Below are 22,914 nucleotides of genomic sequence, written 5' to 3' on the forward strand. Positions count from 1 at the left end.
GGGAGTGGCAAGGGGGTGCAGGGAGGGAGCCAGTAGGAGAAGGGATGAAGGAGGTGGTTTTAGCAGATGGGTGGGGTGGGGCTGAAAGAGGGATAATAGCAGGAGGAAAGAGAAGAGGGAGGAGGTTGGTTGCCAGAGTAGAGGAGAAGGCAATGACAAGACCACTTCTGGCATGATTAACTGAAAACCAGAAAATGGATAAAGAGGGGGCTGGGTATGAAAATCAAGGCTGGCCAGGTAAAGAGGCCTTGGGGCAATTTCTGAAGAGCCCAGCATTCCAAGCTTAAGTACCTGGACTTTCTGGCCATGCGGACACTAAGGGTGTTGCTATTTCTGGGCAGAATGGTGAACCACCCTGAGCAGGTGCTGGAGGCAGGTCGTTGCAAATGGGAGCGTGAGAGGGGTCCAGTCATGGGAGAGGCTTCAGGAGGAGCAGATGTGTAGCAAAGCCCAGTTCTTTTCTTGCAGGTTTTAACTCAGTTCAGTTGAATTAAATGGAACACGTTAATGAGAAGATAATAGAAGTGACTTATCTAACAAATTCATTCTAACTAGTAGAGTCAAAACTGGATGAAACATTAGATTAGGGCCTTCTGTGCTTGTTCTGAATTTCTGAAGGAAAAGTTAATTATGTAGTTTAGACCTGATGCGTGATTGTATCTGAGAACCACATGTCTAAAATTCCTTTTAATTAAATCCTATTTTTTTTTTCTTTTTTCTATTCAAGGCCTTTTGTAAAAAGGACCATGCCACCCTTAGCCCTCAGGGAAATGGGCAAAGAGGGCCAACCAGTGGTCTGTGTAATGCTAGAACAAATGTTCGTCCTTTCCGGGGTGCCGAAATCACGTTATGGGGCTTTAACTAAGAGAAGCCATCCTGGGTAGACCACATCTGGCTCCCATTATCCGACTACTAAGGTTTAACAAACCCTTAAGAGTAAATGTAAAGAAACTATACATATGATTACAAATACACACACACATATAAATGCATGATGGCAACTATTGGATAATAGACATGCTCGAGTAATCCTCAATTTAGCAAATAGTTTTGAACTTTCTTTTATGAAAGCAGCCATTGGTAATAAAATGAATCATTTTGCTTCTGTTTCCTGCCCCGGTGAATTTGCTAGCTTGCTAGAATGGTCCAAACAAGGCAGCAGCAGACAATAAAAGGCTAAAATACCCAGAATGATTACCATCTGTGGAGCAGCTCACACTCAGAATATTTTTATGTGCTGATGAGTCTTAGAAGGCCTGAGCGAAACCATAGACCTTTGTGGATATTGATGAGTGGAAAGATTACCTCTTGTATCTTGGACTGTCCAGGCAAAAGAAAAACATCAAACCCTCATCTAAGTAGCACCACCTTTTACTACATTTTCCACTTTCCAGAGCCAAATATAAAGTAATTAAATTATGAATTGTTGCAACTACTTTCAATGGGAAACACTGAAATATACAACTACTTATATTGAACATACAACTCCCTACGATAGTTAATTTTTTCCCCTCCAGCTTATTACAGATCTAAATTACAATTTATTTTTAGGATTATGGTTTTAAACTGTATCTATTTTTACATAGTTCAAGACTATTCCCAAGAGGTTGCCCGAATTAGGGAAAAGCTGATATGTCTATTCATCTACAAATACCCAAGGAATGCAATATTTTTTTTCCACAGGACAGATCGTTCATATTTGAAAGTGAGTTTCTCTGGGGGTACTCTCATATAGCAGTGGGGCTGAATGTACCTTCATTTGATGTTTCTATCGACCCCAGCCCAATTTCTCTTAGACCCAGATTCTAGAATAGCAGCTGCTCTTGGCAGGGTCTGGCTCTGTTGGTGGTTCTCTGTAACCTCTGTCAGGATTCATGATGCTTTTGATTTTTAAAACAATAAGACTACCGCAGTTCTTATCGCTACCTGCCTGATTAACCAATCTGACCTGACCAATTGACCTTGTCTGCTATAAGGCTTCACAGCTGTGTTTCTATGATATATCTTCTGCTTGAAATGCCCTATAGTCTAATGGCAGTAGTTTCTTGAACTCGCCCATCTTCCTTGTATGGCTGAGTTATCACGACCATCACTTGGGAGGACTTGCTGACCCCTGAGATTTCATTGTTGGTAACTTTCCCTTCAGTTCTACATCAAATAGGGTCTTAGGGCCTGAACATTCCACCCGTGGAAAGCAAGTATAAAATAGCATATCCATACTAGAGATTTCATCCTTGCACTGATTGATATGACAAGAATTTGAGGCCAACTTGAAGCCATGCATTATACCAAGTCTTATGCAATGTGCTACTCAATAATTTTCCAGCTGGCTATTCAATAGTTTTCTGGCAAAAGACCTGTCAAGCCAGCTTTCCAACTCACTATCCTCCATGGAGAGTTTTTTGTTGAAAATTCCCTACTGCATGTGGTTATGACTTATTTCCTTCAGAGTGAATTACTCTTCTGGCTAACTATACAAAGCAGCCCTCTCTGATATATGTTAACTTTTTCAAGAATCGTCATCCACGGGAACAGTTCCTGAGTAACTATCTCAATGATTTTTATATACATTTGCAACCTGTTGATTTGGGGAACTTTCCGGGAACGGGGTGGTGGGGGGCACGTTTTAACGCTTCCTAGTAGGTTTTAAATCCAACATCTTGGTCTGTGAAACTGCAGTGAATTCAAATTATCTTGCTATAAAAGTTTTTTTTTTTTTCTTATTTTGGAGAAAGGTGAAGGTGAGCGTTGTTTTGAGTTTTGTCTTACTTCATTTCATATTATATAATATGACACACAGGCACCTCTCCTGGAAAACTTGTGTGTTCTATCTAGTTTTGTCCAAGTCTGTGATACTTAGTATCCATTTGATGGCATTTGTCTTAAGTCTGACCCTTTAGCTTCCTTTACGAAGCCTGTGTCCTACCGTCCAGCCCGTATGCACATGTTCTACTCAGCAGTCCTACAACAGATAAACATGAAAACTGACATTTACTGGGCCCTGGTCATGAGTTGGGTAGCACTGTAACTGACGCAGTAACTTGCGTCTTCACAACAACCCTACAATTTAGGTGTTAGTGTTATTCCCATTTTAGAGAAAAGGGAATTAAGCCTCAGGGAGATTAAGTAACTTTCATAGCTAGTAAATGAAGACACTGGATCCAAATTAAGACTCCTCTGATTCCAAAGCCATAAGGATATACTACTACTTCCTTCCATTACTCCAAGCAGACCCTTTCTAGAAATCTCGAATTCCTCAGCCAAAGGAGTATATGTCCTGAAATACAATTTGGAGACCCAGAAATCAAAGGTAAATAGCTGATCCCAGTCTGATTTTTTTTCAGACTTTTAAAATCTCTATTTCTGTAGATAGTCCTTGGGTTTGCTAACTCCTTTTATTGTCTCCTTATAAATGCTATTTCTGTTTAAGTGTGGCTGCATTTGGAAATCATTCTCATGACTAAAGATTTGTTTGCCTTGTAAGAGCCCAGTGTAGGGCTGTGCTGCCGGTGGGCGCTCAATAAAGATTAATGATGTCCCTGCACATCTGTGTGGGAGTCGCGTGCTCAGGATCTGCTGGGTTCTCCGAAAGAGACAGAGATGATGTGGGGAAGATGAAAATCACAGCACCATCATCCAACCTGGATCTTGGGTTTCTGCATTTAACTTCATAATCCGAATGGTCACAAAGTCCCAGGTGTAGAAGGAACGGGAATACGGAGCCTTGCGTTTCCTTGAGAAATGATTGGGAAAATTAGATTCCCAGGGCTCATCTCCAAGATTAACATCAAATCTGAGCGATAACTTGCTTCTCTGATGATGACTGAAGAGAACCAAATATTTTTTTTTTAATTGACACATTTTCTATTATTATATACATATAGAGATGATGAGTAATATGCCATATCAGATGGCTTATTCAAACTGTCAGAATAAGGGCTGAAGCGTGAGTAACTTTCCAGAGAACCTTCTCAGAAATTCAAGTGGTGGAAAGTGGCTGCAAGCTGCCATTAGTTCACCTACTACCCAGTCATCCTGAACAACAACAAGAAGCTTCTCCCAAAGCACATGGTGGGACGCTTCTAGAGAAGGAAGGAGACCAGTAATTTAAACTTACTTCGCTGAAAAGCCAAATGTCCATGGGCCACCCGAGTTTGTGCACTCAACAGGAAAATGGCTCAGCCATGTGGCCTGGCCAACGTTGCCTTCTTCGTGAAGGACTACAGAGCACCTTTCCAAACCTCAGCAGAACTTTAAGATGCCAGTGCCCTCGCTCACGAAGCCAAGCTGCGCTTTGGCATTAAAGGAAGGAGAAGGAGAAGAGCCTCCATGAACAGAACGGTACCATAGGTCCGTCAGTGCAATGTAGAGGAAAGGGTACCAGCACGCACACTGGACGGCCCCGATTCTGCTCCTAGCTGTGTCCCGCCCTTACAACATCTGCAAAAGTGAGCTGGTGTGGACTCGCTTGCTTGCCCGCATTCATTCCAACCCTACCATTTCATGGCATCCTCACTGGGTTCCTCTGTAAGGTGAGCAGTCTCCAGCGGAAAATGCCATGTATCTTGAGATTTTTCAATGAGAATTTATTTATTCAACTCTACCTTTTAAAAACTCCCCCCTCTATCCCCCACCTGGACTCTCTTTAGCAATAAAGAAGTCTTCTGAATGTTGATAACTTGGTGCATGGGAAAAGAGTTTGATTAATGCATTAACCTTCATCCTGTTACCACCCTTTACCATCTCATCCCCTAAAAGAAAGGTGGCTTTTGAGAAGCAACCCAGATCGTGTGTTAGGAAAAAGGCATTGTGGTCAGTGGAGAATTTGCTATGTGTCCGCTGCTCAAATATATGAAAATAAGGTTCCTCGTGTGAATAAAAGTATTCTGAAATACATGTATAATTATTCCCAAGACACAGACACACGTTTCTAAAACCACTACCCGAAAATAAAAGTTAAAGGTTTGAGGAGTGGGAAGGACTCTTGTCCAGTAGCAAGAGCAGCGGCCCCCTCAGCAGCCAGAGGGAGAGAAAACCTGGAGACCTAGGCTGGGTTGGGCCCGGCGGGCCTGCGCCTCGCTCTTGCTTCTCCCAGGAAAGGCCTGAAGGAGCTCCTGACATTTTTCTTAAAAGAATCAATGAATCGGTGTTGTCTTCCGCCTGCTCATTTGACCTTACTTTTGAAACCGAGAAGAAGGAAAGAAAGAACTAAACCGGGGTGCTGTGGAAGGTAGGCGGAAGGAACAGAAAAGGAGACGCTCGGTGCTACGGTAGCCGCAGACAAGATCCCAGGCCGCCGGGAGGTTACTGTTCCGCTTGCTGTGGCGTTGTTTGTTCTTGCTCATTTCAGATTCTCACCCTGATGTAATAAGTCACCATCTTCCCAGCCATCATCCCCGTATTGACAAGCAAATGCCATCCACGTTTGATTGACATCCGTGGGTCCTGAATGCAAAAGTATGATTTACAAATCAATTCTGCTTGTTTATTTAAGGCCGTTCTTGTGTGCCTTCTGTATTTGTCAGTGGGATAACTTGCCTAATACCTACTCTGGGGGTTTTACATTAATATCACAAATCCAGGCTTTTCCTTCTGCTCTCCCATGTTACCTCCTTTCCCCATGCCTCAGTGTGCATGCAGGAACTGTGCCTGGAGCTTACAGGACACTCTCCATATCTCAGCAAAAGATCTTGCCCAGGACTTTTGTAAAGGCTGCTTGCTTTAAGACCTTGAAAGACATCCGACAAGTCATTATCTCTCGTGCATGTAGTGCAAGTACATGCAACTTCAGATCCGATGGCAGGATCTCCTGAAAGGTAGCTGCAACTGCAGTCCTGTAAGCGAGGACACGGGATCCGTGTCCCCACCCCCACCCCCACCCCCACCCCCTTGTGTGCTGGGCCTATTCATTCATAATCATTCAAAACAGCCCTTGGGCTTTTCAACACACCTTCCTGTTCTCTGGGTGGCATCTTGCTTCATTTTAGAAGACTGGCGAGGGAAACCATAAGGTTACAAAAGAAAACCATCTGGAAAATTCTAAAGGGCCCTTCTTATGTTAAAAGTGGCATTTTGAAAAACACCTGAAGCGCCGGCTGATTGTGGGTGAGCCAGCAGAGAAATGTTGTCAACGGAGCCATCCTCTTTTCAACCCTCACCTCCACCCTCCAAGTGGCGCAGCTCCCCGCGGGGACACAGGGGGCTTAGGTGTGACCTTCGAGTCCCCGAGGCCATTGCACATCGGTCTCCCTCCCCCTCCCCCCGCCAGGTGTGTCCAACGAGAGAGCTGCCATCACCTGGGCTCGGCAAGGGAGTGTTCACGATCTCACTGTTCATCCATGTGCGGGGGGGGGGGGGGGGGAAGAGAGAGAGAGAGAGGCTGAGAAAAAAAAATCCCACACTGTCAGAGTAATGCCAAACTCTCTCTGAGTGGGATGCGCGGAGCAGATGCTGCAGTGAGATGCCAGAGCGGCTCCCCTTCCTCTGTGCCTTGGGTGCCTATAAATTGCTCCGGCGCGCGTTTGTCAGCCTCCTCTTCTCCTGCAGGTGGTACCCGGGCAGGATTCTGCGTTCAGTCTCTCTCGCGCTCCGCTCCCGGCCGCCAGGCGCTCGCCGCTGCTCACTGGCTCCGCCGCTCCAGCCCCGAGCCTCGCCGCGCTGACCGTGCCCGCCGCCGCCGCCGCCGCTGCTCCGCGCACCCGGGGGGCGGCCGGCCCGAGCTCGCGGGGGGCGGGGGGGGTGCGCCTCTCTTAGGGCTGCCTTGGCGGTGGCGAAGGAGGGGGAGACAGGCAGCGGAAGGGCGAACCGAGCCAGCGAGAGAAGCCGAGGAGGAGGCAGAAAAAGGCAACTTCAGACGGAAAGTTGGTGCGAACTGGCGCAGTCGGCAAAAACGGAAAAGTCGATCGCAGGCAGCGGCCGCATAAAAGTGTGAGCGGCCCCGGGCGGCGCGACAGGCGGCGGCTGGCTCTGCCCTCCGGGTGGCCGCGCCGGCGCCCGAGGCGCAGCCACAGGTGCCAAGGGGCTCGCGGGAGGCGAGAGGGCGCCCTGCGCGCCCCTCCCCCAGCCCCCACCCCCCCCAGCCCGGGACTTCAGCTCAAGTCGCCTGGCGTCCGAGCTCCCTCCCCAGCCGCAGCCTCAGCAGGGGGAGCGGGAGCAGGAGCAGGAGCAGGCGGGGAGCGGCCGGCGCGCGCCCGCCCAGGGGAGTTGGGGTTCGCAGGGGGTTGTTTTCGGCTCTGAGGAGGTCCCCGCCCAACCTTCAAAATTTTGTCCAAAAGCAGACAAGAGGATCGCCCCGCGCTGAGCCGGCTGGTGGGCAGCAGGAGGCGCCTGATCGCCGCCGGGGCGCTGGGGGTGGTGATGGTGCTGCTGCTGGTTATCCTCATCCCGGTGCTGGTGAGCTCGGCCGGCACGTCGGCGCACTACGAGATGCTGGGCACCTGCCGCATGGTCTGCGACCCCTACGGGGGCACCAAGGCGCCCAGCACGGCCGCCACGCCCGACCGCGGCCTCATGCAGTCCCTGCCCACCTTCATCCAGGGCCCCAAAGGCGAGGCCGGCAGGCCGGGGAAGGCGGGCCCGCGCGGGCCCCCCGGTGAGCCCGGGCCGCCGGGTCCCGTGGGCCCTCCGGGCGAGAAGGGCGAGCCCGGCCGCCAAGGCCTGCCGGGCCCGCCCGGGGCGCCCGGCCTGAACGCGGCCGGGGCCATCAGCGCCGCCACCTACAGCACGGTGCCCAAGATCGCCTTCTACGCCGGCCTCAAGCGGCAGCACGAAGGCTACGAGGTGCTCAAGTTCGACGACGTGGTCACCAACCTCGGTAACCACTACGATCCCACCACGGGCAAGTTCACCTGCTCTATCCCGGGCATCTACTTCTTCACCTACCACGTCCTGATGCGCGGAGGGGACGGCACCAGCATGTGGGCTGATCTCTGCAAGAACAACCAGGTGAGTGCCGGCAGGCAGCGGGGTGGGCGGGGAGGGAGCGCGGGAAGGTGCAGGCAAGAGGGAGGAGACCCCGGAAATGGGGGTGGGAGCCCGCGGAGGAAGGGCGCGGCAGCCGGGCTCCCGGGAGTGGAGCCGAGGGGACGCTGTTACTCCCTGGAGAGGCGGGGGTCGCGGGCCTAAGAGGGCGCCCGGAGGCCTGGAGAGGGCGGTTCCCAAGCTAGGACCTGCGCTCGCTGTGCGCGCGAGTGCGAGAGCGACCCTCGAGGGCAGGGGAGCTGGGAGCTCGGTCCCCTAGGCAGCCTGTGCCCCGGGAGGCCCGGAGCGGGACGCTACCCTCGGCCGGGGGATCTTCTGCAGCTTAGGGTCGCTCTCAGGCTTTGCCTGGAATAGGACGGCTAGCGGGGAGCCCCGAAGTGGGCGTGCCGGGGTGGCAAACTCGGGGGAGAAAGGGGCCCGCTGGAGAAAGAAGGGACCCGAAAGAGCGAGTCCAAGTGTGGGGCGTCCCGAGCCGAAGAGGGACCGGGGACTTGCGGTCGCCAGGGCCCTTGCGGCATCCCAGACCTCGGAAACAAGCATATAGTCAAATGCAAGACGCAAACTCCTGTTTAGATTTCAGCCCCAGCAGAAGAAGGGGGAGAAGTAAAGAGTGTTGATGACAAAAGAAAAAAGTTGAGACTCGTGAGTGCACTCCGTAAAACACGCACCCAAACGCAGAGCCCTTACTCCACCGGCTGGGGTAGGAGGCCGCACAGGCAGGGGGCAAGGAGGGCAGGAGGCCGAGCCGGCCCTGGGGCGATGGGCCTCACCGCCAGGGAGCCCCGGGCCGCCGGCTGGGTAGTCTTTCCAACCCCGCCTTCTCTCGAGAGGCAGTGGCCTTGGCCTTGACTGTGAACCAGCCTCAGAGCAGCGCCCGGGCCCCGGGGACTTATTCTCCTGAGCTGGTCGGCTCTGCCACAAGGGCCACGGGTGGGCACTTTTATGCCGGGGCCACTTTACCGTTTGCTTGAGAAATTCGCGGTCACTGCAAAAACAAAGTGTGTCTAATTTCTCCGTCAGAAGAGGACAATAGTATTTGTAACTGCCTAAAAGTGTAATCAGACCTGAGGCTCGCGCGCTGAATCAGCAGCCGCACTCGGGCAAGGCCTTGCAACCTGCAGCCTGAAGTCTGGGCTGGGTTCTCTGGCTTTAATTTTGCTTATTGGGTGGCCCAGGGAACCCCGCTGTGGCCAACTTAGATTTAACGAGGGCTCATTGGGCTTCAGGTCACCCGCCCCCTCGAAATCAGACCTTTTCCGTTCTAACCCAGGTCTCTATTAAGCAGCATTAAGGCAGGATTTATTCCAAAGGCCTAATTCGAATTCAGTATCAGAGTTTTTTCAAAAGTGGGAGACAAATGCTCTAAATGTATAAGGAAGGGCACAAAATCCTGCCCTCCCCCTTCCTCCCACCGTCACTTCAAAAGGAATGAAAAAAGCTCAAGGAACCCACAGGACAGGTAAAACAAAACAAAACAAAACAAAACAAAACAAACAACAACAACAAAAAAGGGAAAAAGGCCACCAGGCGGCACTGACAGTGTTGTTTATTATAGTTATTATGCACAAAAATAATATTAAGATAAATAAAAATCATTTATAGAGCAGTGAGCCAGGTATAGGTAAATGGCTAAAAAGGGCATGACTCACCATACCCAAATAGAGGTATTCTGTCGCCTTTAGGGAATGGTTTATGACCAGCCCCTTGGCAGACAGTGATGAGGCACCCATTTCTTTTCAAATTGGCTCTCTTCTGACTCAAAGGTTAGGTCTGGAAATTACTGTCGGGCTGAAGGATTGTTTTTAGAGGTATTAATTAAAATGGAACAATACCAAGTTTTATCAGCCACTGAATAAAAACACTCACATCTTTAAGTATCCAGAAATGGCAGTTGCATGACTAATCAGGGAACGATACATATGAATTAGTTTAAGTGTTCTTATCTCAACTGCTGAGCTCAGGTATATTGTACTGATTCCAAGAAAACCATTTCTTATACATGCGCTACCTGCATTTTGTTTTTAAAATTATTTCATCGTTTGGAGAGTCGAATGCTCCTTTGTATCATCCTAGCAGGCACATTCTGTGAGGATCAGGAAAAAAAAAAAATAAGGCAAACCAGCTGACCTTATCATGTAGCAAGCTCTCCATTGGCATTATTAAGCTGTGACTTCTTCAAAAGGTGTGCAACAAGAAATTAAAAAATATATGTATATGTAGCACCACACAATGTATTTTCGACTTCAACATGGACTCTTTTGGAAAATGGCTATTAAAATATTACCATTAAGGAATTTTATCCCTAGAACAGGACTATTTTGTAAAGTCTGATTTGCAGAGAGTTGCAAATGAGAACTATTTTATGAAATTTATTTTATTACTATGAAACAAATAGTTTATCCTTGGTTTTCAGTTATGTTCTTGTCCGATCACTTCTTAGCATGGCAGTCTCCCCCCTGAGCAGACCTAATTTGTTTTCATAAAACAGAAACTCAGAGATCTATGTCAGTGTAATGTGCTATGGATTAAGTGGATTTGAGAAGCACAAAAATTAAACTAAAAATGCAGTTCACTCTAGGATAGAGGAGTGCCTCTGGACCGTAACTATATGGGAAGCATTTTATTTATGCTTTGTGTTGAATGCAGGATCACAGATGGAAACATCAAAGGCCGGTAAATTAACCTGATGCACCACTTAACCTTTTGTTTATGATCCCACAGAAGTACAATGAAAATGAAATTATGGGAGCATCAGTAGCAATTAATTAAATTAGCAAATGTTACCATAAATATCGTCTCCGATGATAAACCCTCACTAATAAGATAATGCTAAAGCCACACAGGCTGCTACATTCTCACAAATATGCCACTAAAGGGATTACAGTTCTCATATTCCCCGTTGAAACCATCAACCTAAAATCTAACCATACCATTTGTTGATATGAAAGGTAAAAGTTGGACTCAAATGGCTTTATAAAGAGACAGGAAACATAATTGTAATGTGTTTGTACACTTTTAGCAGCCAAACCTGAATTTAAAAATTGCTGTGTGAGCACAGTCACTGTAATGTCCCTGTAACAAGCCACTGTATTAACCACTGAAGCTGGCCCCAGATTAGAACCATAAAACAACTCAGGACCAATTTTTATTCTAAGAATGTGTGATTACAGCATGGAGGAACATGAGATATATTGGAAACAACAGTCTGTGAGTTGATATTCATTTATTAGCAAGATTAATAAAATGCCAAATTAATACCATCATTTTAAAAAGCTGTGAAACCTGCACTACAGATGAAGCGGAATCTAAATAGTTAACTTGTGATATGAAAAGATTTTAGAGGACCTTTAGGCAGAAATGGGTACATAGGGCTGAGGAAAGAATGCATCATATTCCCGGAGAAAATGCTGAAATCGGTGTACATTTGGGAACCTGAAAATAGCCTCCAAGGTGGATGCATTACCTTGCTCAGTAGTTTGATGGCTTAAAGGAAGAATTGTTCGAAGTCGCCGAGCTGGTTACTAGAGCTTGAAATTTCAAGTGCCATTGTACCTTCCGAGCGTGATCAGGTGAGCAGACATTCTGAAATTGTCCAAAGCGTGCTGGAGTATGGCAGTTATTTAATTGGGAAAGTCTTGCGGTCTACAGTATAGCTTAATAGCTTAAGAGAATCACTTTTATTAAAAAGCAGTCACATGACAAAGGAAGTGAAAAACCATAAGGGTAACCTTCTAGTCTGTAGGATCACAGTAATGCATTTGCAGGTCTCCGTGGTTGTACCTACAGAATAAAAATGGTCACATTTACATGGTTCTGTGCTTATACCCTATCGAATAAAAACTACATTTAAGACTATTGTCTCTAAATCAAGGGATTTTAATGAGTCCTGGTTCCCAGATGCCTTTCTATAGAGAACAGTGTTAAAGCACAACACCCATAGAGCAGAGCATATATTAAATACCTAAAGCACTAAATATGTCTGGTTATCAATAATAGCTGAATAGTATATTTATGGATTGTGAATTCATTAATATATTACTGATATGGCCAATTACTAATTTGTCTTTTAATTTCTCTAACCCATTAAAAATTCACACGTTACGAAAAACATCAGGTCATAACAGCGCTATCCCCCCCGTAGATTCCACCTCCCCGCCCCCAGGGAATTTATAACTAGGTGAAATTAATGAATCAAAACATTCAACTCCTACAAACCTACAATTAATTTCTAGGAAATATTGTGACGTTACATTGTATTATTACTTAATGGTCAACACAGATCGCCTCGCTGAATCGGTGTATACATTTGAGTCAGTGTTTCTGAGCATAATTGCGTGGTACATTGCTTTCAGTGTATTAGTGTCAGTTAGCCCAGGGTTAAAGCAATTCTAAATCCTTTAAGCCCCTTTCTCCTTTTGCTATACGATATCCAGAGAAAGAAATTTTTAAAATATTACTCAAATTACTTCACAAGTTCAGCAGTGTCAAAGAGCCTTCTCCTTTTTTAACATTTCAGCATTAATGTGAGAACATAGCCCATGAAAATTTAATTTGAAAACCTATCACTTAAATTTTGAAAGAAACACCTGGAAATTCTTGACGTGTGCCTCGTTTCCCTCATTTTGCCAGCACACGGTACCCCAAGTCAGGTATTATTACATAACACAGGTTTACAAAACCACTAAATCGTTTGCTCTGTTATTAAGGGAAGCACCATTATAATGGAATAGAAACAAGGCACAGAGTAGAAGATGTCTTACTGAAATAAGTCAAATATAAGTCTGCCTATGGAAAATTTTTTTTTCCAAGGCAGAATCAAAATATGGCTAAATGAATATGAAGCCTAATCGGAGTTGAGAATGTGATAGGATGTCTATGTCACAGGCTGAACATGAGAGGATTAATATAGGCAGCTTCTATCCTCAAAGCAAACCACACATTTTAGAATCACCTAAATATAAAAGGGTATTCAATCAGATCATTAAAAAGTTTTAGAAATTTTAGAGGCCTCAAATGTTATTTCCTTCTACAACTTTTAGATATGTGGCAATTAAATAATTTATTTAAGTGCACACAGCACAATGAAGTAATAAAAAGCCACAAATAGAAAAATGAACTCTGCAAACTTGGGTGACGTTTAAGTGAGTTAGATTTCTGGCAAAAAAAAAAAAAGGCTTTACTTGAATTAGATTTTGAAAGCCTCACATCAAAAGGCTTTCTTCATTTTTTTTCCCCTATGTAGTAGCGCTGGAGTTGTTTTATTTCTCTGAATCTCAACTGCCTGTGGATCTCGATTTTCTGAAAATCCTGGGGACCCGCTGAAGTTTGGATTAAACCTCTGTACTCATAAACAGCTGGTTTAGATTATTGCTATTTGGTCTGAATTGAAATGCAAAAAAATTACCCTTATTTCCATTCCAAGAAGTGATTGGGCGTAGAGGTTCAAGGAATTAGAAAAAGTGCTGATTTAGGAAGAGAATAGGTTGGTGTGCATTGTTTTTACCACGTAAGGTAAGAAAAGACGGCTGCCGTGACCCTCAGGAAAGCACCATTTTCTTCTTTCTGTTCCTCCTTTCCAGGGATAGAGCTCGAACTGTTGCAAAGATCTCCTCAAAGAGCTCCAAGGCCCAGGTGGACTCTCTCATGCTAAATTCTGTGCTATGGCAGCAAGTCTGCTTACCGTGCTGTGAATGGATGAAAAAAGAGAGAGAGAGAGAGAGACAGAGAGAGAGAGAATACTGGAGAATTTTCTTCCACGCATTCTAATTCTTGTTTGTTTCACATAGGTGCGTGCCAGTGCCATTGCCCAAGACGCCGATCAGAATTATGATTATGCCAGTAACAGTGTGGTTCTTCATTTGGAGCCAGGAGATGAAGTCTACATCAAACTAGATGGCGGGAAAGCACACGGAGGAAATAACAACAAATACAGCACATTTTCTGGATTTATTATTTATGCGGACTGATAACGCAGAAACTAAGCTTATTATTCTGAGTTTGGACACTGGATTCGTATGGCTGACGTCACTGAATCAAGGATCCCAGGGGATGCCAGTTGCGGGGCACCTCAGTTGTGTATATGTGGGGAATTCAAATGCTACCTGACTCACATCTGTATACTCAGAAACATTCTGTAAAAAAAAAAAAAAAAAAAAAAAAAAAAAATTAAAAGCAAGATAAGCAGATGTGTTATCCATTACCGCCAAAGCAAATTCTCCTCCTTATTGTTAGTGTCCATGTGAATGAAGTCCTATATAGATCACAAATTTTTATAGAAAAATCTAAGACACTGAATTATTTCTCCAATATCTATGATACTTTGGTGTTCTGTGACCCTGCTGCTTTGATCCATATATCAGCTTTGGTTCTTGTGAGTTTACCTGCTTCTGATGATACTTGGAGTCCATTCATAGTGTGGGGAGAATGATCTTACCCTGCAGGAGAAGGTCTAATTGAAATAATGCTGCTTGTCCCCAAAGAAATTGTTTGCCTTGTACTTTTGTTAACTTTAGAGCTAGTCCTGGGAATGATTCAACTTCAAGCCTTAACCTGGAATTTTCTGGATTTGAGGGAATTCCCAAGCCTATGATCATTTTCACATTTCCTTTTTCTTGTGAATTTTCTTTTCTCTCCTTTCTGGTGATTATCTTTTAAAAATGGAGATCGAAATTGTATCATAGGATTACCCTCTAAGTGTGCAAACGTGTAATTATGTGTGGTATTTAGAAAATCCCCTGTGTGTCCATTTTGTCAATAGAATGCGTTTAGATTTACTTAGAAAGTCAGAGAAATTTATTCTTTGGTGTTAAATCAGACTGAGGCTTTTGCTTTCTTTGGAACAAAAGATTATTCATAAACCCAATGCACAAAGGTTTAATTTGAGCTACTGCATGGGTCACCAAGGGGACACTAAGTAAGGCCTTCAAATAGTTACTACAAGTCCTGGCCTGAGGTTATTTCAAAAGGAATAATTTCACGTATAACCAATATGACAACAAAGTGTATATATTTTATACCAGTATCTGCTACAAATACATGTATTTGTGTGTACATGCACACACACACATATGTTAGAGGAAGTATAATATATATATGGCTTCAGACCACAGGCACAGTGGCTGTATAGCCTCAAAAATTTAATCTAAAAAAGTATGTGTATATATACACACAAACACGCAAAAATTATTTGACTTATTTTGGATCGAAATATATTTTGGATTACAAAAGTGTATGGAATAGCAAAACAATTGAAATGGCTTCTCTTTTAAGAGCTACCCAGAAACGTAAAGTTTATTAGGTTAAAATGCCCTATCCGTCACATGTCTGTAAATTAAGCCTACGGCTTCTTTATTACCATATGCCAATCAATATTCCCACCGCATTCTGTGTCAGACTGTTAATATTAGGACTGCAGAAACGGGTGGCTCTTTTTTGCAATGTCTATGAATGATATGCATTTGAATGATCACTTTTTTCTTTTTTCTCAGGTGGATTAAAGCTGACAGTAAAGTAGATTCTGAGAGTAGTGCAAATCATTTCTCTCTGGTTAAAATACACTGCCAAAAGCCATCTCTTTAATCTAAGAAAAAGATTAAAAATGCATGTTGATATATCCTCCCTATCGGACAACTTCCACCGTTACGATGAAAAATCTGTCCCCACCCCGCCCTCCCCGCCCCCCCCACCTCCTCGGTTGCCTTTGAAGACTCTGACAAGTAGATTTCAAAAACAGGGATTTAAAAATCTGCTTGTTTTACTGGTGAAGGACATTTGCATTTTTTCATTTAAAGGAATTAGTTTGTTCCCCCGGCTCGTTCCTCTTGGGTACTTTATGTTCTAATACACAGAAAGCGTGATCATCTTTGAGCCACGGAAATATCTTGTGTTTCGTAAACCTCAACTTTCCGAAAGAGTTATGCATGATGTTCCCATCTGAAGGTGCTGTTTGCTTAGTTTAAATGCCTTGGTCGGAGTCACTGTCATGATGTCTATGATCAAAAATGCTTAGCCCACCCATCAGGAATAATGACTAATTCTATTTGGCCTTTCTAATATGTTAGATAACTGATAATGGGGTTTCAACGAATTTATTTCTATTGAACGACATATATTTATCAAAGAGGAATTGGTAGCTGGAGTTTGGAGTTTTTGGGGGTTTTGGTTTTTGTTTTTGTTTGTAACAAATAGCATAATGAGGAATCAACCAAAAGATTAATTTATAAACAGCAGTGCACATCAACTAAGAGTTTTAAAAAGGCTTTATTTACACAAAACATCGGGGGTGGGTACCTTTTGAAGAGTAGGCTCGAGTCAGAATGCCATTTCTAATAGATCTGACCTTTTCTTCAGATAACTAAGCATCATTTTCTCTGTTTAGGCCCAAGGAAAAACAAATAAAAGGTAAGGGAAATAAAGGGAATATATATATGGCAAACATTTCTCTTTTTTTGCATATATATTATTAATTAAACTGTGGCCTTTGTTATTATAAATGTAATGATTCATTAAACTATATTATGTAATATATTTTGACTTTTACCATTGAATTTTTATAATTCAGTATTATGTGTTCATGCCCCCTTATACAAATGTTTAAACTGACAAAGCTTTACAGCAAAAATGGATACCAGGAAGCCACAGGCAACAAAACTGATTTATTACCAGTCAATATAGATAGGTAGACAACTTCTACAATATATAATGAATATAACTAAGCTTCGACAATATTTTTATCATTGTGAATTGGTGATTGTATTACAGTGTCCTTTGGGGGGGAAAAGCCTCAAACTTTAACTTCCCTTGCTGCAGAAGCTATTTTCAAGTGCCATATTATTCATTAAGCATTAATTAAAGAACAGCAGGATAATTAGTAGGATCATCAATATTACAAGAAACATTAGATTGCTCCAGAAGGGGGTAATTTAACTAGAAACACTTTAAATTTCCTCAAGTAGTGCAGCTGATAGATTAAGAAAACAAAACAAAGCAAAACTTTGCTAGAGGGGATACAGAATGTAAATCACTGTTTGGAAATAGGTGCTTCTGTATTTATTTTGTCAAAGGCAGAACAAGAGGGCTCCGTTAGGTCAGTAACTTCCTAAAGGTACCGATGTACCAGCTGGTTTCTGAGAAGGCAAAATTTCTAATTCTCATAAATAGGAAATGATCCGTCATTCGTCCTACGTAGCTCTGATTAGTATCTCACTGTGGGTTTGAAATCACTGAAAAATGTTCTCTGTGAGCTTTCTACTCAAGGTGTGAGTCTGTAAACAACCATCCTACTTGAAAGTTAGCCATTGCTTAGGGTTCTCTATTAGTATCTTATCAAGTGCATTCTCAGTGATCCCTCTAAGCAACATTTTAGGAACAATGTTGGTAAGTATATGAGAGTAGCCGTGACCTCCATACTTCATCAGCCGATGCTTCGTATGTATGTCGTGTGCCATCAGAATTCGATCTTCGTAGCCTTCATCCACCAGAAGACGCACTCTGTGAAAAATGTCAACTCATTATATGGCATTTGTCTCACATTTAAAATGATCAGGGTGCTTTCAACTTTTTACTCATAAATCTATTGTGCTTGCTGTAGAGATACTGCCTTCTTCTATGGCATGTGTACTGGGAGACCCTTAATAAAGATTGCGTGGTGATGATAAAGGTAATATTGCATCGTAGTAGGAACATGATCCTTATTCCATGCACACAGAAACTTCCAGCCTGTGATATTTATGACAGTGCCTACAATACGGCATTAAAAATAGTTCTAATAGGATGTGCCAGTCTGAGTGAATGGCTGCTTGGGCATTTCACGAAATAACTTCGTTCTAGGTTTGTATCCAGATCTTCACTCTAAAATACCTCCCTCGGTGGTCCCATTTTCCAGACCTCACTCTCCTCCCGCCCCGTCTCTCTCTCTCTCTCTCTCTCTCTCTCTCTCTTATTTTCTAGCAAATAAAATCAATGGCAATTTCTGATTAAAACAGGGAAGCAAAAGGAAACTTCGCAAAGGTAAAACATTCTGAGAGTCAGATCAGTTGATTTGAAAGGAAGGGGCATATGATAAGCGAAATGGTCATTTTCAAAAGATCAGGAAGGGTACCTCTGTATTTTGAGCATCTGTTCCTTTGAAGTCTACGAGAATTCTGACTTAGTAGTAGTAGTCTTGGAGCACTGTGTTAAATCAACCAGTACAAATTTACTCTGTCTTCCTTCTATCTCAACAAGATTGCTGTAAATACCAAGCCGTTCCTTTAAATTTATAGCCAGTTGACTGGAGAAGGGCTTTCCAACTACTGTCTAAACATCTAATCCTCTTTGCTTTGTTAAATGCTGTAATCTATAGTGTGAGTCACCTCCTGACAGCCACCATCTGTGTGTGTCTGGACTCTGGGCAGTGTCTGTCATGACTTCACAGGACTCTACTGGCAGAAGGTGCAAAGTGGAGACAATGGCTCTTCCCTGGCGTTCTCTTCATGGTCATGTCAGTCTCTGGATTCCCAAATGAATCTAGATGGTCAGACAGCACCTTCCTCCAAGGGCTAATTATTCAGAAGATATCCTTTTTGTGTCTGTGACATTTCTTGGCATCCTGGCGCATGAGTCATATTTAGTAACTACTAAAAGAAAGCAAAATTGGGCCACTGCACAGAAACCTCAGACACAAAGCTCTGCCCTCTGAGAACATACATTTTAAAATAAAATAATAATTGAAGGTGAGACATTGTGTTCGTAGGTCGTGCCTAACAAGAGCCACGTCGAGCATTTTTGTCTAGAAATCTGTATTCATGTCATTCATACGCGTGTCCTGTAAGTACTTGGATGCTGTTTGAGCCACCGTGGATATTTACCTCGTAAATCTGTACAATGTCCAAAAGCTCTGACCTGAAGTTACTTTTGGAACTGTCTTTGAGGCAATTCCCTAGAAAGTTCTAGGGTCATTTATGAGAAGAGAGAAAGATTTGACAGAATGCATGCCCACGCTGAAACTTAGCGTGGCAACCCTTAATCCACAACTGAGAAGGAGTGTCACGTTATGGGAAATTTTAGGGTATGCCTTCCTCCTTATCGTCTCTGAGCATTTCCCAGAAGTTTTTGTCTCTTTCCCTTGTCTGAGGAAAAAAAGCGATATCGTATTATGTCAGAGGCATATCGTATGGAACAGCAGATCCTTGTTGTTGTTCCTGCAACACTGCTACTCAATTGTGAAGTAGCAAGGGAGGAGTATAATGGCTAAGACACTCGCTTAAAACTGAGAATCCTTAGAACTGATTTAAGTCAAGAACGTAGAGACTAGCTACCTCACGACAAAGACACTGCTATGACTCTACAAAACCGTTCTCTCCTGACTATCAAATCAAGATATGACTTGGCCAGTCTTAAAATAAAAGCTCCTCTCTCATGCTGTGCCATTGTGTGGAAGAACAGTAGTTCCGAGACGCTGCCAGAAGGAAGGAACCACTGTAGATGAGAAGACAAAAATGACAGTAATTATAGAAATACAAATGAGTTAGTGTTTTGCAAACAAATATTAGAGAGAGACTACAAAGTGTGAAAAGGCAGAGATATAATAAGATTTGAGAAATGGAGCGTAAGATTGAAAACAGGTGTCAGACACAGAATTTCTGGGGCTGAAAACCAGAGGTAGGCAGAAGCGTGCTTCTATGTTCTTGCAGTTCAGAGATGTAAGATGACTAAGGCTCAGAAAGGGACTGCCAATGGATGATGAAAATCAAGTGCCCAAGAGATGGCGGACCAGGGTGGGTGCTGGAACACACCCCCTGCCTAAAGGTCATCCGGTAATTACCGTGAATTGTGCTTGAGCCAAGTGACCTTATGCGTGATTTTAATTTAGGGAAGATAAAGCATACATACATATACATGAACACGCATACACCGCATATATATTTTGATGTATTTCCAGACATCTAGAATGTTTACATTTGGCTCAATGAGAGCTGGCCAAAATTAAATTCTTGTTCTTGAATTAATAGCCAGAAGTTATCAAGGAGGAATATGAGGAGAGGTGCTGGTCATCCTCCCCCCGTATATCCTTCAGACCCCCTCTGCCGATCCCCTCTCTCTTAGTCAAGGTCTGGGAGCCGCGTGGGTGGCGTAGGGTTGCTTCAGAAGATATAAAAGATACAGCTCACTGCCACAAAGGGGCTTAGGAAAAGGAAGCGGGTCTTAGAAGCAAACTTCCCATTTCCAAGATGAATCGTAAAATGTATGTTGAGGGCATTCATCAGGAAACAGGGTTTGGAGATCATGAAAGATGAGAAAGCCATACCCTACGCCCCCACTTTAAATCCCAAAGAATATTCACCTCACAGCATGGCCCAGGCTCGAAGGGCCCTGGGGTAACTTGTCTACCTGTACTGAATGGTGCTCCTAAGAAAGTTAGGTAAAGTCCTGACGCAAAATTAACAACAACAAAAACGGAACGATAAATTGGTGTATTAAAGAACTGATTTCAGTGGTTTAAAAAAATTTGTTTTAAGTCCTAGCTTCATGGGTCAGGTCAGCTTGCTCCTGTACAGCTGAGCATCTCCATATTTACATAGCAAGCGTTACATGGATCAGCTAGCTCTCCCTGATGATATTGAACTTGAAACCTATTTTACTGTTAGTGAGGTCATGAAGGAGGAGTACCCATACGCAGGGACAACAGAAGGCACACAGGTGTAAAGGTTGGCCACCCACGCTAAGAGCTGAGGGCTGTCCCCGACCGTGGCCACAGACCTTCCCCTCAATTCCAGTGTGGGGGTATGTCCTACCGTTGCTGCTTTAGCCTCCGTTTCTGGACGTCACTTCTGTAGGTCAGGTGTCTTTACTTGTAGCCCACACAGTTTTCTACGCCCTTAACCACATTCTGGCCCGTCTCTGTCCCAGAAGACTACTTCCTCTCTGAAATCCCAATTTTCACTCTCCCACCCCGACCACGAGTCACATTTCTCTTTTTCCCTCACTGTCTTCTGGGTACTTTCCCCCCTCACTCAAGCTTCTGATCGGTTGCCGCTGCTATGTTATTCCCACCTCTTCTTACTTTTCTCTATACCTTCTACTGTTCATCTTGGACCTCAGGACCCTCACTCAACCCCACCCCAGATCCCCTGTCGACCACATTTTTCAGACAGAATCCCAACCCTCAGTCTCTCTAACTGTTCACGTTTTCTGCTTCTCCTCAAAGCTTCTTTGGTCTTATTATCAAAATACAAAACTTTTGGGGGGGTGCGGAAAATCACCAAGTCATGTGCACTGGTGCCCATGTTCGGTCGTGCAGACATGATCTTGAGCCTCACCAGGGTCTCACACACACCGTGTCCTATCAGTATCTGTCTCATTCACTCAGTGTCCATTCCCAGCCTTCCTCCTCTTCTACAAGGTCCTGCCCTGAATCTGTTCCCTCCTTCGCAGAAGATAACCATGTTGACTTCACAGGGACCCTACAGAACACAGGTGGTCATATGTCCTCGGTTTCCCATTCTCACCACATCTATCTGCATTCACCCCATTACTCGCCTTACACCTTTCAACCAACTTTCTGTTTGCTTCCCAGCTGCCATCTGTTTGTCTCCTTGGAAAGCTTGCTCTATATCTCCTCTCTCCAGATTGTTTTAAGTTAGTGTCGATCGACTATTTTCATATTCTGCACCAGACATTCAGGAAAAAACTCTTCATACTTTATTTCATATAAATTCCATAACCCTATAGAAGAGGTACTTCTTCCTGCGATTTGTTCTCTTTGTGTCTCTGCTTTTGCTCTCAGCCACATAAACATTGCTTAACCCTTCATTAGTTTGAGAGAGAGAGAGAAAGAGTGAATGGGGAAAAAGGGCAGAGGGAGAGAGAGAAAGTCTCTTAAGTAGGCTCCACACTCAGAGTAGAGGCCAGCCATGATCCTGGGATCATGACCTGAGCCGAAATCAAGAGTCGGATGTTCAACTGACTGAGGCACCCAGGTGCCCCAAACATTGCTGGACCCTTGACAAAACCTTCCCTTGATCCTATCTTGTCTTCTCACTTTGACCCTATGCCCCTGCTTCCCCTGACCACCAAGCTTCTTGAAAGAGTAACCCCACCTTCTCTCTCCTCTTCCTTACCCCCTACTCATTCTTCAAGACTTTTCTACGGAGACTTCACTGACTGCACAGTGAGAATCTCCAGCCTTTACCTCACTGATGCTGGCCACCTGTCAGTTGCCCAAGCCCTTCTGCTCCAGTCTCCTGCACCTACTTGCACAACAACATATTTCCCTGATTCTCTTCTCACTTTGAAAACTTTTCGATCTGTCCTTGAGTGACTCTTCCTGAGTCCATTCCTTAAATATCATTGTTCCCTAGAGTTCTGTCCTCATTCTCTCCTCTGAGTGATCTCACTCATTCCCACGCTGCCAACCATGACATACAAACCGAAGATGCCTAGATTTATGTCTGAGTCCAGATCTCTGCCCTGAGCCTCACAGCCTTATCCACAGCCCCACTGGATAGCTACTCTTAGATTATTCCCAAACCAAAGTCATCCTTGTCAATCCCAAATCTGTTTCTTCTCCCAGATTCCCTAACTTGGTGCATCCAATGTTCACATCACCGTGTAACCAGGACAAACCAGGTAACCATCCATCCTTGACTCCAGAAACTTTCCACTTGGTTACAGAGAATGACTTGGACAATTTGTTGCTTCGGCAATTTTGAGGGGTCAAATTCTATATGAGTTTGGTCTTTAGACATTCTACTTACAGCATTTAAGTTTCAATCATCTCCATAGTGAATATTTTTGATAAAGCATTTCACACACACGTTGTAGGAGGTTAGGACTTCAGTGTGGTCAACATGGGAAAGAAACCACTTACTTCATTAGGGATAGAAAGACGAAAGCATCTTTGTTCTCTTTTTGTCATGGCAGGGGTTAAGTATTATCTGTTTCTTGTCAGCTGCC

General features: G+C 44.2%; 2 protein-coding genes and 1 long non-coding RNA gene across 6 annotated transcripts in view; 1 reads left to right on the forward strand and 2 right to left on the reverse strand.

The window, feature by feature from the left end:
- Positions 1–1,355: 1,355 nt before the first annotated feature.
- LOC147579496 (uncharacterized) lies at positions 1,356–6,352 on the reverse strand. Its single transcript, XR_015254004.1, has 2 exons — positions 6,297–6,352; positions 1,356–5,445 (listed from the first exon to the last, which is right to left on the reverse strand). It is a non-coding gene; the product is annotated as an uncharacterized LOC147579496 (long non-coding RNA).
- Positions 6,353–6,763: 411 nt separating this feature from the next.
- On the forward strand, positions 6,764–15,494 carry C1QL3 (complement C1q like 3). Its single transcript, XM_025930564.2, has 2 exons — positions 6,764–7,944; positions 13,767–15,494. The coding sequence occupies exons 1-2, from the start codon at positions 7,357–7,359 to the stop codon at positions 13,944–13,946; spliced, it is 768 nt and encodes a 255-aa protein (XP_025786349.2). The 5' UTR covers positions 6,764–7,356; the 3' UTR covers positions 13,947–15,494.
- Positions 15,495–16,220: 726 nt separating this feature from the next.
- PTER (phosphotriesterase related) overlaps positions 16,221–22,914 on the reverse strand; it is a 69,265-nt gene continuing 62,571 nt past the window's right edge. For all 4 annotated transcript variants that reach the window (XM_086714847.1, XM_086714850.1, XM_086714846.1 and 1 more), the window contains exon 5: positions 16,221–17,469. In XM_086714847.1, the coding sequence (XP_086570973.1) occupies positions 17,259–17,469 (211 nt within the window). In that variant the 3' untranslated portion in view covers positions 16,221–17,258. The remainder of the gene's footprint in view (positions 17,470–22,914) is intronic.

This window comes from Puma concolor, chromosome B4, assembly GCF_028749965.1.
Source record: "Puma concolor isolate L17-30 chromosome B4, mPumCon1.1.hap2, whole genome shotgun sequence".
In the NCBI taxonomy this organism is placed as follows: domain Eukaryota; kingdom Metazoa; phylum Chordata; class Mammalia; order Carnivora; family Felidae; genus Puma; species Puma concolor.